General features: G+C 41.5%; 1 protein-coding gene across 1 annotated transcript in view; it reads left to right on the forward strand.

Annotated features, from left to right (window-relative positions):
- The window catches only part of LOC117677009 (G protein-coupled receptor kinase 5-like), a 79,951-nt gene that overhangs the window by 33,164 nt on the left and 20,811 nt on the right, over positions 1-25,976 (forward strand). Inside the window, exons 2-7 of the mRNA XM_034436868.3 lie at positions 11,388-11,483; positions 14,349-14,461; positions 22,451-22,528; positions 23,497-23,597; positions 24,934-25,026; positions 25,166-25,229. Of these exons, the coding sequence (XP_034292759.2) occupies positions 11,388-11,483; positions 14,349-14,461; positions 22,451-22,528; positions 23,497-23,597; positions 24,934-25,026; positions 25,166-25,229 (545 nt within the window). The remainder of the gene's footprint in view (positions 1-11,387; positions 11,484-14,348; positions 14,462-22,450; positions 22,529-23,496; positions 23,598-24,933; positions 25,027-25,165; positions 25,230-25,976) is intronic.

Consider the following 25,976-nt stretch of genomic DNA (forward strand, 5'->3'; position numbering starts at 1 on the left):
CTACACTTTCTCCTCTTCCCTTTTTCCTCCCCTAGTTTCCCATCATTTACACGTTCCTTTGTATTTTATATCCTGATAAACTAAAGAACATTTGATGATATATAGAAATGTTTTCTCTGCAATTTGCTTAGCTGCGATTGGTTGAAAAAGCACTATAGATTCACCCAGCATGCTCAATCAGAAGCAGTAATAGCTCAGTCCCTATAGTCTGCTTAACCCCATACTGAGGTCTGTTTATTTCAGCTTACACAATTGTCAACGCAACGAACATATTGATCCCTACCCCTAGTACCTGTTGATGAACCAATTTATGGTTCTGTGTCCTCCTCTGTGTTAGCCCTGTGTTACTCCAAAATTGTGTCCCCTCCAAAAAAAATCAATACAAGGAACAGAAAGAAGAAGTGGACCTGGCAGAGATCACCCTGCCCACCCTTTCCCCACTTAAAAAAAAAAACAACAACTCAATTTGAAACATGTAAAAGAATGTCCAGACATTTATGTTCTTATCAAGAATTCTTGCTGACGGCAGACATGAGGTAAGAATAGCCCTTTAATAAGATTGTTATCAGGCTTCTATTAAAACGGAGGGGCGGAAGGGACCTTGAGAAGATGGGTGGTGGTGGCAAGACTTTGGGGAGGAGAAGAGCTCTTTAAAAGTTGGCAAGGCTGAGCCCAGCTATTGTTGCGAGCTAGGAAGAGGAAGTCCAAACGTCCATTTAACAACCTTACTGTGCGTAAGTAGAGCTAAGAGAGCCAAAGACTGGGATTTTCCAGCCAAATCTTTTTAGCTCGTGTTCCTTCTTTACAGGTTGGAAAAGACAGTGATGGGAGGCTTCCAGATGCTTTTGGCTGGACTTCGCCTTTTTTTCTGTTTTTTTCATCACTGCAAAGCTGACGTAGTTGGTTGTTTTCAATTTCATCTGGCAAAGGATGCTTGCTTTAACCCAAACTGCAGCTGAAAATCTTTACCCCATTTACACTGATGACTAATCAGCTTTCTTTCGAGAGGACCAGAATCAAAAGAGAATGAGGTTCCTGGACATGTTTTGCTTCCAAAAAAGCAAAACGATAGCTCCTTTTACCCAATCCAGGCAATCCAGTAAGGAATGCATGGTAACTGGGTACAAGCAGCAGGCTGAGAAATAAATCATGATTTACAAGCCATAATTAGCTGGCTTTGGGGAGTATGCTAAAGTAGCAGCCCCCAACCTTTTAGGCACCAGGGACCGGTTCCATGGAGAGAGGTATTTCCGTAGACTAGAGCAGGGGTGAAATGCTCCCGGTTCGGACCGGATCAGGCGATCCGGTAGTGATTGTGGCAGGTGGTTTGGAGAACTAGTAGTGATGGTGCAAGGCTCCACCCACCCACCCGGTGTCGTTACTTCCTGGTTTTAACCAGGAAATAATGTGTTTTTACCCTCTGCGCATGCACAGGTTTTACACATGCACAGAGGGTCTGTGCATGCATGTGATGCACACGAGCGAAGCAAGTGCATGCGTGCAGCACATGCACTTCCGAACCGGTAAGGAAGGTAAGTAGATTTCACCCCTGGACTGGAGGGTGCATGGTTTCATGTAATGCCTGCATCCCGTGGATCAGTAGTGGGTTTCAATTTCAGCCGCTACTTGTTTGCTTGTGGGCGCGCACGCACATGACACTTCTGCGCATGCACAGAGACATCTGGGTCGGTGGGTGGAACCTCCTGCCGCCGGTGCTACCGGTTCACCCGATCTGGGGCGAACCAGTAGCAACCCACCACTGCCGTGGATGGGGCTTCACTTGTGTGTGTGGCCCAGTTTCAGGCATGCCATGGCCCAATGCTGGTCCATGGACTAGGGGTTGGGGACCCCTGTACTAAATAGAGTGGCTTCACAAAGTTGACAAATTTGGAGACCCCTGCCCAAGACCAATGCATTCCTTCTGAATCCAGCATTCGAGCAGATACTCTGCATTGATGTGAGATGCAGTAGCCTTTAGCAAGACAGAAGAGGCAGAGGCGCTGAAACTAGTGGAAGAAACAAAGTGCGTAGGGCTGTCCTGTTATTTACTGACAGGAGCCCGTTCCAGCTCTTGACGCTCAGCCTATTCATAGAAGAGGAAGTGAATCGATTCCAACAGGAAGCTTTTGCCCAGCCTATTCCCTGGAGGGCTCTGAATTACAAGGACTCTCCACAAGTTTTGTGAAGGGCTGTGGCACTCTCAGACCCTGTTGGTGGGGTGATGGAGCCATGTGTATTTCGTGGGGTCGGCATTTCCGGCTTGGCTTACCTTGACATCATAAGGCGCTTTCTCTTGGATGGGAAACGTTCAACGGAAGAAGTTCTGCCTGGCCAGCCACCAGCTCTGAGCTGTCCAGAGGAGTGTTGATGTCATATCTCCGCAGGGATTACTTCATAAGTGAAGCATTTAGGCTGTGAAGGGAGGGGAGCAGGAGGGGGAGCAAGGGAAGAAAATCAAATCCATACATCTCCCATCTACACACACACACACACACACACACACACACACACACACACATACACACACACACACTTACACACACTCCCCAGCAGTTTCCTTTTTTCCAAAAAAAAGTGGGGGGGCACTTGTATAGAGCTGTTTCAGGCATAAGTGGTAACTAGAGCCTTTGAGTCTTTTGAATCATTTTAAGTTTAAAAGATCCAGGGATTTCCTTCGCTTCTCTCACACCCAGTCCTGATTATTATACTTGAGGGGTTGGTTGATTTGTTTTTTGCAACATTCTGAAAATCCAAAAGATGCTGTTTTGAGGTCTGTTGCTTCACTTTTCCCAAAGACCAAACATAGATTATTCTCCTCTTTGTTAAGGCAAGAAAAAAATCAAGAAATTCTGGAGTTTATATTCCCATTCGGATGCCCTAAGACAGTTCCGGTTCCCTGTTGAATGGTTAGCTGCCTCCCTGCATATTTTCAGCCTATGGACCAGAGACTTGTATGATTTAACTAACAGAAGATTCCAAGGTTGCTAATCTAAGCCTCTTTGTGGGAAGAGAGGAATAAATATAGGTGCTTCCTTATCTAGCCTTGGCGGTTTAAATACATATATATCTGACTATATCAACATGCTAAGCTAGAAGCCATATGGGCAAAGTAGAAGAAGATGAAAATTATGATGATGGAGGAGGAGGAGGAGAAAAATGAAGCAGCAAGGTGGATGACTCTGAACAGGATATCAAGTGTAATGACTTTCTTTGAGTCCTGATTGTTGGCCATCACACTGTTGCTAACTGATGCAAGTCTGGGTTCCAAAATTCCTTAACAGTCACAGTTTTATTTATTTATCTGTTTGTTTAGCCACCCAAATAAATTGGTCACCTCTCACATAGGTGGGTGGCATGGTGGCTCAGTGGTTAGATGATGGGCTTGTCGGTTGGAAAGCCAACAGCCCAAGTTTGAGACCTAAGCACCACATGACAGGGTAAGCTCTCGTCCTCACCCCTGCTCCTGCCAGCCTAGCAGTTTGAAAGCAGTCAAATGCAAGTAGATAAATAGGTACCACTTTGGTGGGAAGATAACAGAGCTTCGGGACGTTATGCTGGCCACATGACCACAGAAATGTCTTTGGACAGCGCCGGCTCAGGGGCCTTGAAACGGAGATGAGCAGCACCCCCTATAGTCAGCAATGACTAGCAGTATCAAGCTTCAAAAGACTTTTGCTGTTGCAACTATTATCACATCTCAGCTTGCCAACAAACTATGAGGGGAGGGAGAGGGAGATAGAAAATGGCCCAGACATCAAGATGTCAGTGTGAAAACCAAGGACATTTTGGCAGGTGTTTACAGAAGCCAAAAAAGACTTTCCCACAACAATATCCAGAGACTGTATTGGACAATGTAACCTGAGCTAATGGGGTGGTGGTGGAATTTGAACTTTATCTATAGGGTTTAGCACGGGAAAGCTCTAGATCTGGTTTTGCCTTCAAATGTGCCAAAATGATATACTCAATAAAGTTTTGCATAAAGAGATGGGACCCTCTCGATCATGCTTGCTTTGGTTGGATTCGTCAGTCGGAACCTTGACAAGCGGAGTAAAATCTGCAGGGATTCCTTTTCCCTTTTTTCTCCCAGAGGTGTTTCTGGATGTCATACAATGATTAACATACACACACATTAACCACACCCCACAACATATAACCCTGCTCCTAAGCATAGAAATTGCCAAACGGCTGGTACAAAAAAAATTCCAGTATTTCAGGCATTTCCAGTTTGAGGTGTCCTTCAGCAGGGCTACTGAATCCTCTGCATAGAATATCCCTTCTTGGCAAAATAAACCAGGTGATTCTGGCAGAGATTCCAGACTCATAACTCCCAACGTTGCTTTGGAAGAGGCAATTAGCAATTTTTCAGTGCAGGCAGATTGCTATGTTCCGTTCCATTCTGGTACTCTAATAAATAGCCCCCAAACATAAGGAAGCTGATACCTGGTCTTCCACATCTGGCAACCCAAGTAAAAGTTTTTTCTGCCTGCTTGGGGCTGATGGGTGTTGGAGTCATAATAAAAGCAGAAGGAAGAAGTGGGGAAGATCTTGTCAGCCTGCAGTTGATTCTCTCATGGGAACAGATATGAATGATTTTCTAGGAAGTCTCACCATATGGATTAGATGGCTACTTTTCTTGCCCTCTTCTCTCTCTTTTTTAATCTGAAAATGGAATTTAATTCTAAGGGTTGCTGCAAGAGCAGGTGATATTAAACCCCTGGCAGTAGGCTTTTAAAATATGTTGAGTGTAATTCCTCAAAGATAACAGTCATGGCTGGCCAATCCATAGTTAAAGGTATAGCATTGATGCAAAATATTTCAGATGACTAAAAGGAGCAAGGAATCTGTCACTCCCAGATGTTTGCCATAGCATGGGGAATTTATCCCTCCTTGGACAGGTATGAATATCTGTTGTTTAGCAACCCATCTGTTCTTATTTTTAAGTAATATAAAATATATTACCCTGTTTACAACAAAAATATCGCAATGGATTCTATAAGCACAAAGTTTCAAGTTGTTTTTCTGCTAAACAAAGAAATCTGACCAGTGTCTGTTCCCAAGAAGATGCAATAATAGTGATGAAATATGTTCCAAACAAATAAAAGGACACGTCTAATAGTTTCAATGATTACTTGACTACCAAGGCATGGTCTATTACTGAATTTGCCATCTAGCATAGCAGAAGGAAGGACATTGTTACAGGGCTTAAAACATGCTGTCCAATGTTGAAGCAGAGCCAAGGTTTTAAAATGACTGGATATACAAAAGGTTTGGTCTCCATGTTTAACCGTCTAAAGGGGCACCTGCTAGATTGATTTGTAGTTTTGTATCTATGATGTATTTTATAAAGAACTCTCTAATTTTCACAAGAGCAGAAGACTAACAATAACAACATTATTTTCACTACCTAGAAAAACTTTGGGGATTTTTTTTCTATTGTATTCTTGTATTGCAGCCGAGCAAACAAGAGTGTTGAAATTAAGGGGTGCTTGAATTCCACTGGATAAAATTACATAAAGTCAAGCCAATTTCTTTTGCAAATCGAGGAACAACAACAATTAGATTCATAAGTCACGACAATAGTGAGAGTAAATAGCAAGCTGGTGGCTGAACTTTCACACACATTGACAGATCAGATGTATAATCAACTCTAATCCATAAAGGAAAGGTTCCACATGCAGTTGCCAAAAATGTTGGATGTGAAACTATTCCAAAATGTGCTAGCTTAGTGCAATGTTTATCGTGACAGAAGGCAACATTACTAAATACACAAGGGACGATCATATTATTTGCATTTAATTAATTTTATATTTGAAATTCGGGCACTTGGCACCTGGCATATATTTATGACATTTCACTGTCACAGGGTCATGTGATCACTATTTGTAACCTTCTCAGCCGGCTTCCAACAAGCAAAATCAATGGGGGAAGCCAGATTTGCTTAATGACCGCAGGATTCACTTAACAACTGAAGTGATTCACTTAACAACTGTTGCGATTCACTTAACAACTGTTGCGATTCACTTAACAACTGTTGCAAAAGTCATAATATGAGACACAAGTCACTTAACACCTGCCTTGCTTAGCATAGAAATTTGTGGTCGTACATTGAGGACTATCTGTATGATGTAAAGTAAGTGAATCTGTCTGAGAAAGAGCAAGCGATAGCTTCATGCTATGGGTGGATTATCATTCCAGGGAGTTTCCTAAACTTAAGGCGTCTGCATTGTGCATGCAAGGGCATTGTCTTGGACAAGACGGAGTCTCCTGATGGCAGCCACTGAGATAAGGAAGCTAGTTGGCCATTAACGGGTGAGACCAGAGGATGGACGCATTGTCCATGGCGGAAGTGGGAAGCACCTTTGGTCTTCAGCTCCAAGAATCGGCTCTGAGAGTGAAGTTCCTCAACTCTTGGAATTGGTTCAACAAGGTTACTGAAAGGACAACCTTTGTGAAAAGGAAAAGATTAATTACAAGAGGAGGAATGGAGCAGCCCCTCCTGGAGCCTAGAAAACCCTGAGAAAAGTTTAGAAGGTAGTTCCTGAAGCAGCTGTAGTTAGAAGAACAAGCACTTAAGTGCTTTCTGTTTCCTTCCTCTTATTTATTTCATTTGTGTCTTCCCTTTTGTCTATGAGTCTCATGGTAGTATATGTGGTTTCCTATTCCCTTTTCCAGTGGTGAAATCTAAAATTTGTTACTACCGGTTCTGTGGGCATGGCTTGGTGGGGGTGGGGGGGTGTAATGTGACTGGGTGGGCGTGGCCATTTTTTTTTAACTTTTAAAACCATTTTTTCTACAACCTGTTCGGCAAAGAGGTTGTAAAAAAATGCTTTCAAAAGGCTCTGACGATCCCAGCTGAGTTGCTTGATCAGCAGAGACTTTTTTTCTTTTAAATGCCTCTGACGATCCAAGCTGAGTTGCCTGATCGTCAGAGGCATTTAAAAGGAAAAAAGGCTCTGTCAATCAGGCAACTCAGCTTGGATCGTCAGGCATTTAAAAGAAAAAAAGGGTTTTTTTCTTTTAAAAGCCTTTGATGATCCCAGCTGAGCTGCGCGATCATCAGAGGCTTTTTTTTTTTTTTACTTTTAAAAGCATTTTTTCGGCCGAAGAGGTTGTAGAAAAAATGCTTTTAAAAGTAAAAAAAAAGCCTCTGATGATTGTGTGGTTCAGCTGGGCATGTTGCGGGGGGCAGGGATTTTTGCTACTGGTTCTCTGAACCACCCGCCTCCATCGCTACTGGATCGGGCGATCCGGTCCGAACCAGGAGCATTTCACCCCTGCCTTTTTCCCATCACAACTGTAACAGAATACAGATAGTCCTCAAATTATGACCAAAATTGAGACCAAAATTTCTATTGCTAAGCGAGACAGTTGCTAAGAGAATTTTGTCCCATTTTAGGATCTTTCTTGATACAATTGTTAAATGAATGATTGCAGTTGTTAAGTTAGTAACATGGTTGTTACTAACATGGTTGTTAAGTGAATCTGGCTTCCCCATTGACTGCTTGTCAGAAGGTTGCAAAAGGCGATCACATGACCCCTCCAGGACACTACAACCATCACAAATATGAGTCAGTTGCCTAGTGTATGAATTTTGATAATGTGACAATGGCGATGCTGCAATGGTCATAAGGGTGAAAACGGTCAAAAGTCACTTTTTCATAACACTGTAACTTTGAATGGTCACTAAATGAACTGTTGTAAGTTGAGGACTACCTGTATAGATGATGCTGAGAGATAAGGGTTAGTCCTAGTGCACCTTGTAAGGTTCATTGAGAACAGGGCTATTTTGTTTTCAACCATGCCATATATCGGCCTCTTATACCCATTGTGCTAAGTCATGATATGAGCTGTTTGGTGTGGCTTTAGTAGACCGTTGACAACCAGTGGCCCTCCAGATGTCATTGAAGTACTCCGATTCTTCCTTCTAAGGCTACTTGGACTACTGCAATGCTCTCTACATGGGGCTTCCCTTGGGGTGCACCCGGAGGCTCCAACTGGTCCAGAATGCGGCCGCACGGGGGATTATGGGAGCGACGGGGCGCTCCCAAGTGACACCCCTCCTGCGCGAGCTGCACTGGCTTCCGGTGGTCTTCTGGGTGCGCTTCAAGGTGTTGGTGACTACCTTTAAAGCACTCCATGGCTTAGGGCCGGGGTATTTACGAGACCGCTTTCTGCCGCCAATAGCCTCCCACCGGCCAATACGCTCGCACAGAGAGGGCCTCCTCAGGGTGCCGTCGGCCAGACAATGTCGGCTGGCGACCCCCAGGGGGAGAGCCTTCTCTGTGGCGGCACCCGCCCTTTGGAACGACCTACCCCCAGAGATACGTATGATCCCGGATCTCCGGACTTTTCGTCGGGCCCTTAAAACTCACTTATTTCATCTAGCCGGGCTGGCTTGATCCCATCTTTCAGTTTTAATTTGTAATTGATTTTATTGGGGTGTTTTTAAATTGTGGGCCGAAACTATTTAATATCTTTTTAAATTATTTTAAATTTTGTATGCTATGTTTTTACCTTGGCTGTTCACTGCCCTGAGTCCTGCTGGAGAAGGGTGGTATAAAAATAAAATAAAATAAATAAAATAAATAAGGCTGTTGGGAATTGTGGTCATCACCTACAAGGACACGGATGATGAGTGTGTTGATTGTGTTGGGGAAAGGCAGCCACTGTAGTCTGAAAAGAATGGTTTATGGTATAGTGTGATCTGTGGATTCATTCAGGGTAATTTACTCAACAGACCATCATTTAGGAATATGTGAGGATTTAGCCATGATCTTCTAGCCTCGAACAAAGGCATATTTAGGCAAGGAAAGTCTACCAATATTTCTCTCCCAATTTTTATCTGATCTTATTGAAGGCTAACAGCATATTAGATGCTTAGATGATGAGCTGAACCAAAAAAGCATTTTGGTCCCTGAAGTTGTTTTAAAATATAAGAAGCAGAAACAAAGAAGATCCCACCATAGAATGCGGTGAATGCAGAGTAATGAGCTTTGCAATCCATATTTGTTTTGTTAGATTTATATTAGTATAACAGAATAACAGAGTTGGAAGGGACCTTGGAGGTTTGCTAGTCCAACTCCCCACTCAGCAGGAAGCTGATGAAGATTCTTGATTCACCTCGTATTTGGGGGTCAAACGTACTCGGTTTGTCAACCTATAAGCCACAGCTTCAGCTATCACCACAAGGAGGAATCTGCCTTGTAAAATATGAGGGTATTTTCCTAATTGTACTAGGGAAAATAAAAGTACCCTTTCTCAATTTATTAAAATAGCTACATCCTTTACAAACAATATAGAAGTGTCAAAGGATTTCATTGGTTGTCTATCTTTACAGGAATTGTTGCTTTGGTTTTGCTAGTAGTCCAAAAAGAAGCCATCTGCGCTTATCAGGGAAGCCTTGTTGAGCCTTCCTAAAAATATGGCTACTTGAATATTTTGGGGTAGATTGTTTCACTCATGCCAACACTCACTGCAAAGCACCCTTTTCAAATGCCTTGCATAGCCTTAGTTATTATAAGTAGATCAAGATAACATGTATGAAATGCTTGGAATATTTAAACTCCTCCTCCTTGTGTTCATTATTTGGGGTTTACTTGATTAAGACACTCCTTGAAGGATTATCTCAAGGACCATGCTTGTTTTGACGTCTCTTCCACATGGAACCATGTCTGTGTGATGGGAAATGTCATCTCATGTAGAATCTGTCAGGACCACCTATAGAGCGAGATACAATCTTCTATTTCTGTATTGTGCAGAGTGTTTCTTAGCTATCCACAATAGGCTGGAAGTCTGCTGATATGGAAGGACGAAAATATAATAGCTTTAACTTGTTACAGAGGTGGAGAGGAATGTTGACAAGCAGTGGTTTAAACAAGCAAGAGATGAAGAGTAGGTTGTATTAGCAAGCAATAGGTTAAAGATCGGGACTTTCTTCTTATAAATCATCTAAGGACTATTTGGTGCCTTCTAAGTATGTTGGAACTTTCCACAAGGAGGGTACCAATTGGGGAAGGCTGGTCTAATATTTTCTGATTCCTGGGATTCTGACCAAGAATGCTGGACCATGAAGACCTTGATCTCATCCAGCAAAGCACTTGTGTTCTCATTCAAGCACTCAGATCGTAAGTGTACTCCTGTCTCCATGGTGAAGCAGCCTCTGAAGGTAGAACAATAGCTCAACTATAGTTCATCATTTTTGAGATTATGCCAAATCATAAGCCTGATTTGTGCATTATTTTAAACCAAGGAGAAATAATATATTGAAAAGTGGTAGGAATCAGCATGTCACCTCTACTTGAAATTACCAGTTCTCCGATTCCAGCGCCCTTTGTGGGAAGACCTGAAGGGGAAATCTTCCCCTTCAGGTCTTTCCACGAAATTTGCAGTCATGCAAACTTCCATGGCTAGTGGTCAAGTGTGACCTTATTTTAGCTAAGGGCATATCTATACTATTGCTATTAGCCCAGTGTTTCTCAACCTTGGCAGCTTTAAGATGGGTGAACTTCAACTTTCAGAATTGGGTTCACTGGCTGGAGAATTCTGTGAATTGAAGTCGACCCATCTTAAAACTGCCAAGGTTGAGAAACACTGTATTAGCCTATTTAACTAGATAAAATCTGGGAAGAGGATACAGACTGACTGCCCCTTGCTTGAAAGATGACCTACAAAGAGCTGTAAATTGCAGAGAGCTGGGTGTTTCTACAAACCAGTCTCATGCCAGGTTTTTTTTAAAAAAACCTGGCGGATGCCAAGTCCTGTTTAGTCTGTCCAGACCGCCTTGTATGTGTCAGTAAAAATACTTTAAAAGAGCGTATGGTTATTGCACCTGACAAAAAGATTTGTTGAAATGTGTCAGATAATGTAATTGCTTCTTTGAATTCTCTGGGTCGCTGCTTGACCCTCGTCAGTCATTGCTTTGCATTTAATCATCAAGTTTCAGTCTTCTGAAATTTTTCTTCCATTGAGAAGAAAATGTTTTTTTTTGTTTGTTTTTTTTATTTCACCCTTAAGTTATTTTTGTACAACAATTTTCTTTTGGGCTTAATTGATACATGGGATCTAAGGGAGGTTGCAAATTCTAAAAGAGATTATTTCACAATCCAAAGCACAATGGTAAGAAATAATCTTTGATCAGATTATAACTAGGTTAACTACAAGCACTCTACCTAGTAAAAATTGCACCAGGATGATGTTCTCAGTTATGATGGATAGGATTGACTGCTATGATTGGTATTGTGCTGCACTGTATGAATCAAAGGGAACCAACACCATCCTGGCCGTCCTAGAAGGAAGATAAAACAGAGTCAAAAAATAAACCCATTACAAGTCATTGTATTATTCATGTTCATCCTTCTCCTCTTTGCTCTCCTCTCTCTGATTTGTAGGAGGTGGAGGGAAACGAAAAGGAAGGAGCAAGAAATGGAGAGAGATCCTCAAGTTCCCGCACATCAGCCAATGCGATGAGCTCCGGAAAGGGTTGGGTAAGTGCAACATGAGACAGATCCCCTCTACTCAAGGAAATGCAGGAGCTGCTAGCCAAAAGCACCACAAAAAGATGCCAGCTTCCTTCCTTGTGATGAGGAGAGCTACTCTTCCCTCATCAAAGTAGGATTTCATATATCATCAATTCCCAATGGAAAGCCAAATGGGTTGTTGAACATCCAGACATAGGTTGACATATAAATGACCCCATGCAAAAGATTCCAGGCTTTGAACAACCACCTGACATGTTGTCTGCCAGGACTCAATGTATAAATGGAGCATAGTAACCTTCCTTCAGTGTGACTGTGGGGTCCTATGTCAAACTGTAGATCACATCATGAGCAGATGTAAGCTGAGGGCATATGTTAATATATATTGCAAGACCATGTATGAGTGGAAAAGATATTAGAGATGATATTTCTTCTCCAATGAACACACAGCCTAAAATTTAACAGAGAAGTGAGGAAAGTGAGAACAAAACTAAGTATGAATAATCAATAGTTCAACGTGGCTTTTGTTTTTAGATTTTTTTCTTACTACTCTGTTGAATTTTAGGTTGAGCATTTATTGGAGGAGAAATAATAATTATCTCTCAAATTCATCATCAGTTGATGTGATAATGGCAACTAATTTACTTAATAAATAAATTGAATCAATTAGAGAGGACTGATCTGTTGAAGGTGATTAGTCTTGAACTTCCATACAGTTTGCACATTTCCAAATGCCAGCTGTAGGAAAATTATGATGGGAGAGAAGTGTCTCCATCTCTCTTGTGAGCATTTTGTACACATCTGGTTGGCCACTGAAAGAAATAAACTGCTAGATAAAGATTTGCCATAATTTCATCCATCCCATTTTTATCATCATGGGCCCTGTACACCCTTGTCCATTACCCACTTCCAGGAGTGATTCCCAGATTTTCCAGAATTACACTGCTGAAATTTGATGACAACTGTTAAAACATGTCTGTGATTCCTCAGATTTCTTTAAAGCCTTTCTTTACAAGGCTTAGTACATCCATTTTACTTCCTAAAATCCTTACAAGTATTAGGGTAGGGGGTAGAGATGGAGGAAAAAAAAGGTCTGAGGGAATCCTTAAAATTTGAGGGAAACAGAACAGTAGGCTTATGTCAGGTATGGAGAATCAGGACCTCACGTTAAACTCCAGTTAAGCTGATTTAGTGCTCATGCCTATACAGAAGATAGTAGTCTATGCAGAAGAATGTAGTCAACTAATGGTCGGCGCTAAATTGGTGTTAGATAAGAATCAATGGAATTCAAGAGGGATGAACTTAGACCATTTGTGGGAACATAAGGACTCTAGACTTATAACTCTCTTGACTCCACCCCTGACTCTGCCTATCCTTCTCCTACAGCTCCTCTTCTAAAGAAATTATCCACCTTTGATGTATGCATGGCAACTACTGTATGTCTTTGAGTTGTGAGGGCCACATTGTATTTTTATTCCCCACAACAGCAAACTTGAAAAATAAGGTGGGATGACAGAGAACTATTGGCCTAACGTCATTGTGACTTAGTGACTGAAGGCGGAGAGGTCTTCCCACTCCTAATGCAACACATAACTACTGTATTATATTGATTATCAGAGGGAGGTTGGAAGTGACTTCCATCATGCCTACTGTGTGATTTTTATGTATCGAATCATCCTCAAGTCATCTCTTTTGAACAACTTTTGTGAGCCTTGTTTTTCAAGTGAATCAACACAAAGAGTAAATTAATTTCCTTGGTGGTTGTGCGGCCTGGTCTCTGGCTTTAAGTTAGCTTACTGTTCTCCAGGCCCTTGTAGACTATTAGGAATTCTTGCGTCTGCCCCCATCTTCTCATACTTCAGTTTGTTCCCAGAAGGAACATGCTGAGATGCAAATGAGAACATGTTCCTACTGCTTGAAAGTATGTTTACAAAAGAGTCTAAGGGAAGGTTTGTGAAATGGGGAAAGCAAAGGAGTTGGGCAAAGGCAGATGGGCTCCTGAGCGGACTCAGCAGGACATGATTGTGACAACCAGAAGTTGCAGATATGGAAGGCGCCATGAGCACCTAGGTACAAAAAAGAGCTGGCCTTCTCAGTACCTGAAAAGCAAGTTGTGAGAATCCAGTTTTTTTCCCACCAGGACTTTGAATCTCTTTTTGTTTGATGCGATCACATGAAGAATTTGTGTTTCGGGGTTAGCTAAAACATCATCCCAAAGCTGAACAGTTTTGTAGCTAAACAGATGAATTATGATTTAGAATTTTTCTACTTTCATATGCTCAAAATTCAGATGTGTAATGATAATCCTCAGCATCATCCTTATTCATACATTACACTAAACATTAATGTGGCTTGTTTGTTATGCGCTTATATAATGAGTCCAGCCATTGTCATTCTGAAATCATAATAAATGGGTTAGAATTATTGCTTATTTTAATAATCAATGTTAAGTTTAAATTGCGGTTTAAAACAACGTTTGAATTAGCATACACCATGGGCTTCAAACTCATAACAAGACTTGGTTTCATTTTTTGTGCACCATTCAGATAATTCTGGCTACAGAGCAAAGCAAGTTCAAATCCAGATCTCATGAACTATGATCTGATCTGAAATCTAAACATAGCCCTCTTCTTTGGGGAATTGTGTGCATCTTTAGCTATAAATATTTACAGCCATGCTTGCTGGGAAATTCTGGGAGATGAAGTCCACAAGTCTTAAAGTTGCCAAGGTTGGACACCCCAACTTTAAAAAATGGCATTCCAACTTGTTGCATTTGAAGCTCTTCTACTAAGAAGGTCACCCTTGAAAGCCCCATGGTCCAGAACTGTCTACTTACAAGTGGCAACAATTCCTTCTCCATATCTGTCTTTGTAGAACGAGATTACAACAGTTTGTGTGACAAGCAACCCATCGGCCGACTGCTATTTCGACAGTTTTGTGAGACTCGGCTGGAACTTCTACGGTGTATCCACTTCCTGGATGCTGTGGTAAGGCAAGCACAGTTTCTAAAGTGTATCTGGCTCTGCTCAGCCAGTCCTTAAGGGACAACTAGATTCCCTTTGACAACTTCTATTTAAAGTATCCCAAAACTTTGGCTGGCACTAGATTGATGATGAAGTGTCCATAAGTCAGTAGCAAAGTTGATGGAATCCTTGGTACTTCAAGTCTAGAAGAGTGACAGGAAAAAACCTTTTACAGCATATGCCATATTGAGCTAGGCGGACCTGTTATCTAATTAAATAAATAATATGTTCATTTGCTTTCCTCCTCCAATCAGGAATGGTTTATCTGGGTGCAAAATACCTGCCTTACATGCAATTGATCATAGGTTTTGTCCCAGGGATCTCCCACTGAAACAAGTGGGATGTAGTGGCATGTGTGAGGAGAAAGGTCCACTTGAGAGGTGCTTCAGCTTGATCCTTTATCCTTTGTAACCGGTTGGAATTTGGAAAACCCATCATGAGTGTTTCTCATCATAAAATGGCTGTCACCTAAGAAGCTGTTCATGTCCAGGCCTGCATAAGCCAGTGTGGTTGTTTATCACCTGGCAAAATGATGAAATTAAAAAAAAATAGCTTAGTAAGAAGGCTGGGATGGAACTGAGGTGCCAAAACATGTATTGGCACTCCCACAAGACTTCAGAATATCTGTTTCCCAGAAGCCATGGTCGTGACACTTGGAAAACACGCACATCTACACTACCCTTCCACCAGCACACACACATATCAAGGTAAACCACACAATGCACACTCTGATATACATACAAAAATATTCCCCAACCTTGTTTATTCTTAAATCTTTAACTTACTATCCCAAGTTTATCTTATATCTGAAATGTATGGTCTTATATTTGAGGAACCTCAAAGAAAAAAACACCTTTCATCTCTGCCCATCATAGACAGGAGGAGGTCTCTTATGGGGGGCTTAGAATTTCCCATCCATCTTCTCCCAACTGGCTAGTAAATATTGGATGCAAGTTAGAAACTTTCATAACTTTATTCACACAGCTGCTTTAATCACTGTGCAATGGGAAATCCCTTCCTAGTAACATTTTAGTTCCAAGTATCTAGTTTTGGAATTTACAGAGAAAGTACAAAATCAGTCACTCTTTTGAGATCTTTTGCTCACCAAAATTCCGACGGCAACATTTTTATTTTCTCTGTCTTTTACAAACCTTCTTCCTGTCAGTCCTGTCTTTTTGATTTTCTTGTAGAGGGAGGACAACTTTAAAAAAATAAAAGAGGGGAACGGTGGGGGGGGGGTGTTGGAAACCCCAAATTCTTGCAGAGTGACCTCTGGGAGAAGATCAGAAAGACGGGTGTGTTTTTCAACCCACTCTAAAGTCAACGGTGCAAAAATTCCATTGGGATGACGTGTAATTTAAAAGTCAGCGCTTCATCTGAAATACTATCCTAGTGTTTTTGTGGGTTGCAACCCCCACTCATGTCTTTCTTTTGAAAATTTTGCTAAGCCTGAAAGCATCTTAACCTCAAGCAGAACAAATCATAGCTTAGGATTTCTTCAACTCATTTTCCTCTCCAAGTTCCTTCTTCCGCATCTCCTGAACTAAGGCAAATTTACAATCAGAAAATTGATCTGTTTGTGCTCCTGGGCCAGGAGGCCTTTTCAGATGGCCAGGAGGCCTTACATCAACCTCTGTAAAACACTCTGTGTTTCTCATTACCAAACTGTTTATGCAATTCAACGTTGTTCTCTCTCTTTTCCTCTCAATGGGAGGGAGTTTGTTGAACCTTGGGCCTTTTTCTTATTTTCATAAGCTTGTTGGATATGAGTGACAGGAATGCCGATCTGGTCAGCTGGCTGCAAAATGGGAAACACATGCTTGGAAACCAATCCTCTGTAAGGTTTGGGCTCTTTCAGCCAGCAAAAGGCTGAGTGATAAAAAGTCATTGTTTATTTAAATTTGGTTCAGGAACTTGACTGGGCCAGGGGATCTTTTCTCAAGGAAATTAAAACTGGTGAGCATCAAATACTTTAAGAGGGGTGTTGAAGGATCCGGAAGGATTTATGCTTTTCATTTTTCAGAGTTCAGCACCCTGTTTTCCCATTCTTGTTTCTAAGTTAATAGAAATAGATACAGCTACAATCCCAAGAAATCTGTCTCTGGTTTTGTGTTTTTTTAATCAACCTTTGTAGCATGAAAAGCTCCCAGAATAGCTTATATAATAACAAAAGTTGGAAAGCTCTCAGAATTGTGGTCTAAAAAACCCTCCACGCAGAGCTGGAAAAATAGACAAAAAAGGCAGGGGAAAATAAGAACAGCCAGGTACCAAATGTTAAAATGCCATGGTTACTATAATGGAATTGGGCTGCTTTTAGAGATTCCAAATGACACCGTTGTCTCCAAACTCCACAATCTGGTTGCTTTATCACACCAGACCAGCAGTCTTAATATTCTTTACAGCAGATGGAATTTTTTCTTTGCCCCTTAGATTCTCAGTGCCTTGTTCTTTTGATACTTTTGAGTCAGAGTTGATTCCTGGTGACTACCTGGACATGTCCCTGTAGTTTTCTTGGCAAGATTTCAGAAGGGGTTTGCCATTGTCTCCTTCCTTGAGTTGAAAGTGAGTGACTGGCCCAAGCTCACTCAGCTGGCTTCATGCCTAAGAGTAGGACTCACAGTTTCTTGGTTTCTAACCTGGTGCCTTAACCATTACACCAAAGTAACCTTTTCAGTGGTCTAACCAGGACTAAATTTATGGTCTAAGAAAATTTTTTCAACATGGCATTCTGCAATCAGCTTTACCATTTCCTACCAGCATTTTCACTAACTAGAAGTACAGAATAGGATTGTTCAATTTGCTTTGTTGAGTTTTTTTCAACAAACATGCAGGGAATCATCTGCTATGTATTAGTGCAAGGCTAAATGTCTATGGCAGTGGTCTGCAACCTTAAACACTCAAAGAGCCATTTGGACCCATTTCTCACAGAAAAGAAAACACCGGGAGCCATAAAACCTGGGTGGGCGTGGCCAACTTGATGTCACTCACTTCCACCAGTCACATGATTCCCTCTCTGTATCTCTCTATGTCTCTCTCTCCCCCTCTCTCTGTATCTCTCTGTCTCTGCCCCAGCTGCTTCTCTATCACCCGCTATCGCCCTTATCTTTTCAGGCCAGGTGAGGAGTGACTGGGAGGGGAGGGCAAGGGGCGGGCCCAGCCAGTGGTGGGATAACCCACAGGGAGCCACAGCAGAGGGCCCAAAGAGCCACATGCGGCTCTGGAGCCACAGCTTGCTGACACCTGGGCTATGGAGATTCTCAGTCATCCAGGTTATAGTTGTCTCAAAGGTTCTTTTTCCAAAGGGGCTGTTTTCTAAGGAAGAAGTTTCGCTTCTCATCCAAGAAGCTTCTAGGTGCTGGTTTTTGTGTGTGTGAGTGTGTGTGTTCATTCTCTAGCCAGGCTTCATCCATCATCAAGATACCTTGTATATGCATAAGGTTCCCAATCCTGTGCAGATTTGGGGGGTCTTCTAGCAAATCATCGTCCCATGATTACGGTAATTGGTTACTTGGCAGTGCAGGGTGTTTAACCACCCAGTCTGTGGCTTTCCCCATTTTTCTCCCTTCCTGAAAGTCTTCCCAGAGCCAGGTTTATTCTCCTGCTTCTTCAGCAGCTGACAATCTTGCACAGGAGCAATATGGAGGAGCGTTCATCAAGCACCCCTGTAGCTGGTGATCATCCATCTTACTTCCCTGGGGAATTGCTGTACATGCTTTCCCATTCGTTTCTCATGACCATGACCCAGCAGTCTTTCCAGCAACAAAAACACAGATGTCACTTGAGCCTTGAGAATAGCGATGACCTGCAAGTCATCCCAGTGACATGGACCTTCTAATTTGGATCTTCCTGTTTTTTAGAATGTTGGAGGGACCTTAAGGCGATTTATTAAAGGCAGAGGGGGCAAAAATCCACCTGTATCCATCTGCTTTGATTGGCCACTTGAGGTTCACCGCCCTTCTCCTGCAGTTGAGATGTAGCACAAAGCACTTTCATACTTGGCGTTATTGCCATGGTCTGCTGAAATGGGTTCCATCTGCTGCATGCTTGGCCAATTTACCTGCTTCTTCCCCCACCCACCTACCACCACCACTATTGCGATGAGATGAGGAGTCCATGTCTTGTTTCTCTTTGGTTGCTTAGCAGCAAGCCCTGTTCCAAAACAATGGGGAGGGAATCTGTGGGTCAGATTTTTTAATAGCAGCAGTGTGCTCTTCTCCACTGTCAGGCAAACAGCTTGTGGTCTTGTGGAAGTAAGCCAGGAAAGGAAGGGAGGGACACTAGAGAGACAAAAAGAATGTTGGGGAAGGGGGGAAGGAAGGAGGGGGTAAAGGGAATCACAGACAGGGACTTTAAGCTTGAATCCAGAAGCAGAGTTAAATGCAGGACCACACTTTTGTCTTCAGGTTTCAGTTCCAGGAGTTCCCTTTAGGAGTCCACACTGGGAGATGCAAAAATCCTTGCTTAGTTCTTAGTAGGGCTACAAAGCATTTCTTCATTCATACAGTAGCATCAGTGCACAGATTATAATACTTTATCATTCTAATATGAGAAGCTCAAGTTGCTTATTTTTCCCACAATCCAGCCTCACAGAGCCTGCTGTTTTGAGTGGGATGTGAACCTGCTAGGATGTCCATAGGTCCTGGTCACTCTTCAATCTTGTCCTGGATCAACTTTGAGCTAGATGAGGAAGTGTAACTTGCAATTCCCAGGCATTGACTCTTTCATACTCAGGAAATGGTAAAGTTAGTTCTTGAGGCCATGCTTGGTCTTGGAGGACATTGGTTGTTCATTCCTTAGCATCTTCAGATGCCTAGAAAGCTTAAGGACCTAGCCCATCTTTGCTGAGCTTGAAAAAGCAAGCAGGATGAGATCTGGTTAGCATTTGGATGGAAGAGATCAAGAAGTCCTAAAGCCATAGGCTAGTCTTAGTCAGTAGAACATCCTAGAACAGAAGTCTTCAAACTTGGCAGCTTTAAGACTTGTGAACTTCAACTCTCAGCTATGCTGGCTGGAGAATTCTGGGAGTTGAAGTCCACAAGTCTTAAAGCTGCCAATTTGAAGACCTCTGTCCTAGAAGAAGCTTGATCCAGCTGCTTTATATTTTTGTCTTTTTTGTTTATTTTAGACCAGGCTGCATCCTCCCCTGAGAGTCTAGCACAAATAAGTATGGAAAATTGGTGACATTCAAGTCACCAATTTATATTTACTTGTATTTATACAAGTAAACCAATTTAGCAACATCCGCATGTGTTTCATCACAGTTGTCATTGTGAACCAGTTGACAAAATGTGTTTCATCCATAGTCCCAGGCATCATGCTGCTTAGTGAGCTATAAACATCCCCTTTCCCCCAGGAAAAATCTCTAGTATTTATGTTTTCCCATCTGTTATTTGCTCATACCCTGAACTCAAGCGGAGCTGTGAAAATCTCATCTGACATCTGGTGCGTAACATCTACAAGTTTACTTATATCCTTGATATAGGACGACCTGAAGCACACACGTGCCAAAAGAGAGCTGTTTTCAGTCCATTGTATTATCCCCATGTATATGCACTTAGATGAATGTATTAAAGAAAAAGATACTGAAACAATGCGATACTAGAGAGAAGCAAATCTCAACTAATCAGAATAGAGTTGGAAGGGACCTTGGAGGTTTTCCAGTCCAACACCCTTCTTAAGCAGGAGACCCTATACTATTTCATATAGGTCCACTATTTTCTTTAAAAAATGTCCAGTGATGAAGCACCTACAACTTCTGAAGGCAAACTGTTCCACTGATTAATTGTCCTCGCAGTTAGGAAGTTTCCAGGTTGCTTCTCTCCTTGATTATTTTCCATCTTTTGTTTCTTGTCCTGCCTTCTGGTGCTTTGGAAAATAAGTTGAGCCCCTCTTCTTTGTGGAAGCCTCTCAAGGGGGCCTGGTGGCTCAGCAAACTAAAAGCATTGTGATTAACACCAGCTGTCTGCAATTACTGTAAGTTCGAATCTCACCAGGCTCAAGGTTGACTCAGCCTTCCATCCTTTCTAAGGTAGGTTAAATGAGGACCCAGTTTGTGGGGGCAATAAGCTGACTTTGTATAAATATGCAAAAGTATGAAGGCTATTGCGTAATGCATTGTAAGCCGCCCTGAGTCTTCGGAGAAGGGCGGCATATAAATCAAATTAAAAAAAAAATACTGGGACACTGCTATCATGTCACCCTTAGTCCTTCTTTTCCCTAGGCTGGCCATTCCCAGTTCCTGTAACCATTCTTCATGTGTTTTAGTCTCCAGGCCTTTGATCACCTTAGTTGCTCTTCTTTGCACTTTTTCCAAAGTCTCAACATCTTTTTTTGTAATGTGGTGACCAAAACTGGATGCAGTATTCCAGGTGTGTCTTTCTAAGGATTTATAAAGCAGTACTAATACTTCAAATGATTTTGATTCTATGCCTCAGTTTATACAACCAAGGATTGTATTAGCTTTTTTGGCTGATACCTAGAACTATTTTTGGCTGATACCTAGAAAAAAAAATGCTTACAGTTTGACACATTCCAGATAGTATACAAAACAATGTTTGTAAAGATGCAGAAAATTATGCATGCATTTCTCTCCTTTCCATATATAAATATACTAATCCATTCTTGCATTTGGTAAAATGAGAATATTGGTAAATTGTCCATCTGGCTCTAAAAATCACTGTTAAGGGTATGGTAGACGATGGACCACCAGAGATCTGAGAAATGTTGATTCTCACAACATGCTAAGCACTTCAGTTAACCTTGAATAAGCAATGTCTCAAATGGCACAGTATGAACACAGTCAGTATAAAGCAGCCTTAAATTCACAACAGTAACTTGAGTCACGTTTTGTTCTTTACTAGTTCTCTAAGCAGTTAGTACTTGATGACTTCTTTTTGATCTCAGAGAAAAAGAGAGATGCTGGCTTCTTCTCCAGTTAACCAAGAAACAGTCCATTTCCTTTGTCTGCAAGAGCATTGCAACAAGAGGACAAGGGGAAGAAATAGAGAACCCTTTCACATAGCTGATGCAATAATATACATCTGTGGGTGTGGAATTTTTTTATGACTGCAGCTGGCCAACAAGCTGGTTATTAAATACAAAGCAGAAATAACATTTCTCCAGAACTGTACCTGAAATATCACTATTGCAATTCAGGAAAAGTGGCAATTCTAGAAACAAGCAAAAAGGAAAGGCAGAGCAGCCATCAATGTTACATCCGTAACTCACAACTTTATATCAGGACAGAGGTCACTCCAGGCTCTTCTTCATGAAGAGCACTTGAGCTTTTAAGAATGAAAGGAAAAAACTGAAAGATCTCAAGGACCGAATCTGGGGTTTGGGCAACAAATAGGATGATCTAGTTTTGAACTAGAATAGAATAACAGAGTTGGAAGGGACCTTGGAGGTCTTCTAGTCCAACCCCTTGCTTAGGCAGGAAACCCTACACCAGTTCAGACAAATGGTTATCCAATCTCTTCTTAAAAACTTCCAGTGTTAGAGCATTCACAACTTCTGGAGGCAAGTTGTTCCACAGATTATTTGTTCTAACTGTCAGGAAATTTCTCCTTAGTTCTAGGTTTCTTCTCTCCTTAATGAGTTTCCACCCATTGTTTCTTGTCCTAACCTCAGGTGCTTTGGAGAATAGCTTGACTCCCTCTTCTTTGTAGCAGCCTCTGAGATATTGGAACACTGCCCTAGTCCTTCTTTTCATCAGACTAGACATACCCAGTTCCAGCAACTGTTCTTTATATGTTAGCTATTTCTCCCGGCCATTTCCAAAAAGTTTGTGAGTCAGAAGAGAATGAGGAGAAATATAAAGTCATGGGGGAAAAACTCTTAATGAATCAAGAAATGTCCCTCTATACGTGTGGGATAGATGTCCTCTTTGGCCTCCAGGATAATGTCCTTTTCAGGTGGAGCTTCTGTTCTGATGACCCTCTTTTTTTTCCCCAGGCAGAATTTGAGCTTTCTCCAGATGAGAAACGCAAGGAAATGGGAGAAGAAGTCATTCAGCAGTTTTTCAACAAGGAGGTCAGTATTGCACCTTTAGAAGATAAAGGTGGAGATTGATAGGATCCTTGTAAAAAGATGGTTCAATACAGAAGTCCAAAAGTATAATTAAGAATCGTTAGAATCACTTATGTTTCCTTTCTCTGGGATTGCCCCATTTTTCTTCTTCCAGCCATTGTGTGAGATGTTTTAGTTTGGGTAAAAGTGCCAGGATCATTTCAAAGGATGTGATCTTGGATGCTGGCTTTTAGAATATTCCTGATTTTAGAGTCCAAACACTTCCCCAAATAATTGAGGAAGAACCTTCCCCAATTCTTTGGCTTTCCAGAGAAGCTAGACTTTAGCTGCCCTTCTCCTGGACAGCATGAATGATTGGTTATGAGAACCTTATTCTAGCAAACAGAAGATCATTAACTAGGGAAGGCTGCTGTATGAACAGAGGGCAGAGACTACAGAAGCATATAGCACATTTTTATTTTACAGTGAGGAGTCAAAGTAGGGAATGAAGGCAGAGAAGAACAAGAATTGAAGTCTACCAATAGAGGAGAATATTTGTAATTCAACTGTAGAGTCCTTCCTGCTCTCTGAGCTTGGTGGTTTTCTTGCAGACATTTCATTACTAAAGTAAGGAGCACGATGGCTCACATGGTTTCTAGGTTAGCAAGCCTGCATTGAAGACCTGAGTGCTGCCATGGGGTGAGGGGTGGTGGTGAGCTCTCATCCTTCACTCCAGCTCCTGCTGAGGACATGAAAGAAGCCACCAACTGTGCGTCCCCTGGGCAAATGGTTATGTCACTGGCTAATCCTTTCCCGGAAGTGCCTCAGTGCTTCTGACACAAGTACTAATTACTAAATTAAGTAACATCATCAGTGCACCACCAAGGACCCCACAGAATTGAAATCTAATGTGCAAGATGGTTCACTGGCTTTAAGAATTATTAAGCATTTGTTTATGGCTGGTTTCCTTCTTTTTATGTGTATGAGTTTAGTCCCTGGGCTATATGGCAGAAATTTGTGAACTACTTATGAACCAGTGCATAGAAGACCTACAGAGAAGCCCTTGCAGGGACCTCTTTGGCAGCTGTGTACAGTGAGTACTACATCCTATGGATCTGGAAGCCAGAAGGGTAAGGGGGTGGATTTGGTTTCTTGTCAGGACAAGCTTGTGTATATGCATTATATTTTTGGTATAATAAACCGACCTTTTCCAATCTAGGAACCCTTCCAGATGTGTAGACCAACCACAGAGTTCCTCAACCCAAGTGACCATTGCTAAGAATTATGGGAGTTTAAATGTATGGGTGGAGGGTGCCCTGTTGTAGAACATTGGGATAAAACATGGGTACCTTATCCATAATTTGCTATAAAGAAGATAGCTGCATAAATCATGGTTGACGTTGGCTTGTTTTAAACTCAAAGGGTAATTAAAATAACCACAATTTGTTGGGTTCGAATAATGTGGCTAGATGTGGCTAATACACTCATGCGACACACTTACTCATAGTTAACCATACTGAACTCTGTCCAGTTTTCTGGGTTCATACACTACAATAATTCATAACCACACAAATGCTGAGTTTGCACAAATGCTATATTGAAATGATTTGGGGCTTAGTGTGTTATATAAAACAGCCAATAACTCCTAAGGTCTTTTTTTTATGTGCCCCCAGTGCAGGAAAGCTGTGCATGAGCTGAATGGGTGGCTGAATTCATTCCTTTTACAATGAACTCAATGAAAATTACTTAGTGTACTTTTTGCTAATTACCTATTCTTCAGAGACATGAAGGCATGAGACTGAAGAAAGCTGATTTTTTTGTGTGTTAACCAATTTGTAGCTAATTAATCCAATAATTTTCTAAATGGCATTTCATTACATATTACATTAACTTAAAGTCTATTTAGCCATGCATAAGCCATAGCTTATTGAATCCATGTCACATTAAGGAATAAATCATGATTTATAAACCATGACAGTTGAGTCCATAATACTGCTATCAGTCTCAAATAAACCTTATTTTTGCTTAGGGTTGAATGAACCCAACTAAGTGATGCACCTTGCATTTTATAAGAAAATCACGACCAATCAAAGCTGAACTGTATTTCTTGCCTATGAATTCCAAAGTGAACCATCATGGGCAGAAGTAGCTTTAAAGCCAAGAAAAAGCACTGGGTTTATATCACTATATAGCAGTGCTTCTCAAACTTGATAACTTTAAAATGGGTGGACTTCAACACCCAGAATTTCTCAGCTGACATGCTGGCTGGAGAATTCTGGGAGTTGAAGTCCACACATATTAAAGTTGCCAAGCTTGAGAAGCACTGCTGTGGAGAGTATCCAATATTAACCACTTTGGGAGCCACAAAGAACCTGCCTTCCTAATTTATAGGAAAAAAACTCCCACTTTCAATTCCTCTTATCTCCTAGGCGGCTGCATGAATACCTGAGTGGTGCCCCTTTCACAAATTACCAGGACAGCATGTATTTTGACAGATTCCTCCAGTGGAAATACCTGGAGAGGTAAGACAATAATCCTGAGTGGCTGGAATGCAAGAAGCCCCACTCATTTACTGAGCTGATGATGATAAGAATTATTTTAAAAAAAAGAAAGAAAGAATGGGTGTTCAATGATGCAGTTTGATCTTCTTAATATCTTCAGGCAATCCGTGACCAAAGACACCTTCAGGCAATACCGGATCCTAGGCAAGGGAGGCTTCGGAGAGGTAGGAAATGGTGACAGCTTGAACTTGTTCCCCATTTGGATTCCTGTAATCTCACATTCATCATAACTGTCTCTTTGGCCTCAGTTCTAACTAGGGATGGGTGAATTTGCCAAAGTCAGATTTGCTCAGTTTTCAAAAAAAACCAACCAACCCCAGTTTAGCTTTCTTCTGCATCTGTCCACAAACTTCCTCAAACATAATTAGCACTTTTCCAAATATGTCTGATTTTTTTGAATTTTGCATTGTTTGAATTATGAACAGATCAAGACATTCTGAAAAGTAGAAATGTTGTCATTTTAAATGGGTTCACTTTGGGTCTAGGTTTATGAAATGCAAAGTTTTCATCTAAATGAATCAGATTAATTTTGTTGCTGTGCATACTTATAACACTTCTATTATTGCCTGTCAAATGGTGAATCGTCATAGCAATTCCTGGCAGTGAGAGTGAGAGGCTCACTGTTGCATGCAGAAGATGTTTCAGACCAGAATAGATGTAATTGACCAACCTATGGACATAATATAGTATAGCCTTTACTGTCATTGTACATCATATATACAATGAAATTGGTTTAGCCTCTCTGGTGCAATCCATAAGCACTTCCAAATTGCGATCCTAAGCTTTAGAGAGGTAATATTATTCCATCCAGAGCTGGGTGAGCAAAAGAGTATCCTAGTAAAATAGCTGTATATTCAGAACTTCAGTGGTCATTCCAGACTCTAGATGTTAGATGGTATGACCAAATCTAA

Source organism: Pantherophis guttatus, chromosome 9, assembly GCF_059756535.1.
Source record: "Pantherophis guttatus breed Tessera chromosome 9, ASM5975653v1, whole genome shotgun sequence".
NCBI classification, from domain to species: Eukaryota; Metazoa; Chordata; class Lepidosauria; order Squamata; family Colubridae; genus Pantherophis; species Pantherophis guttatus.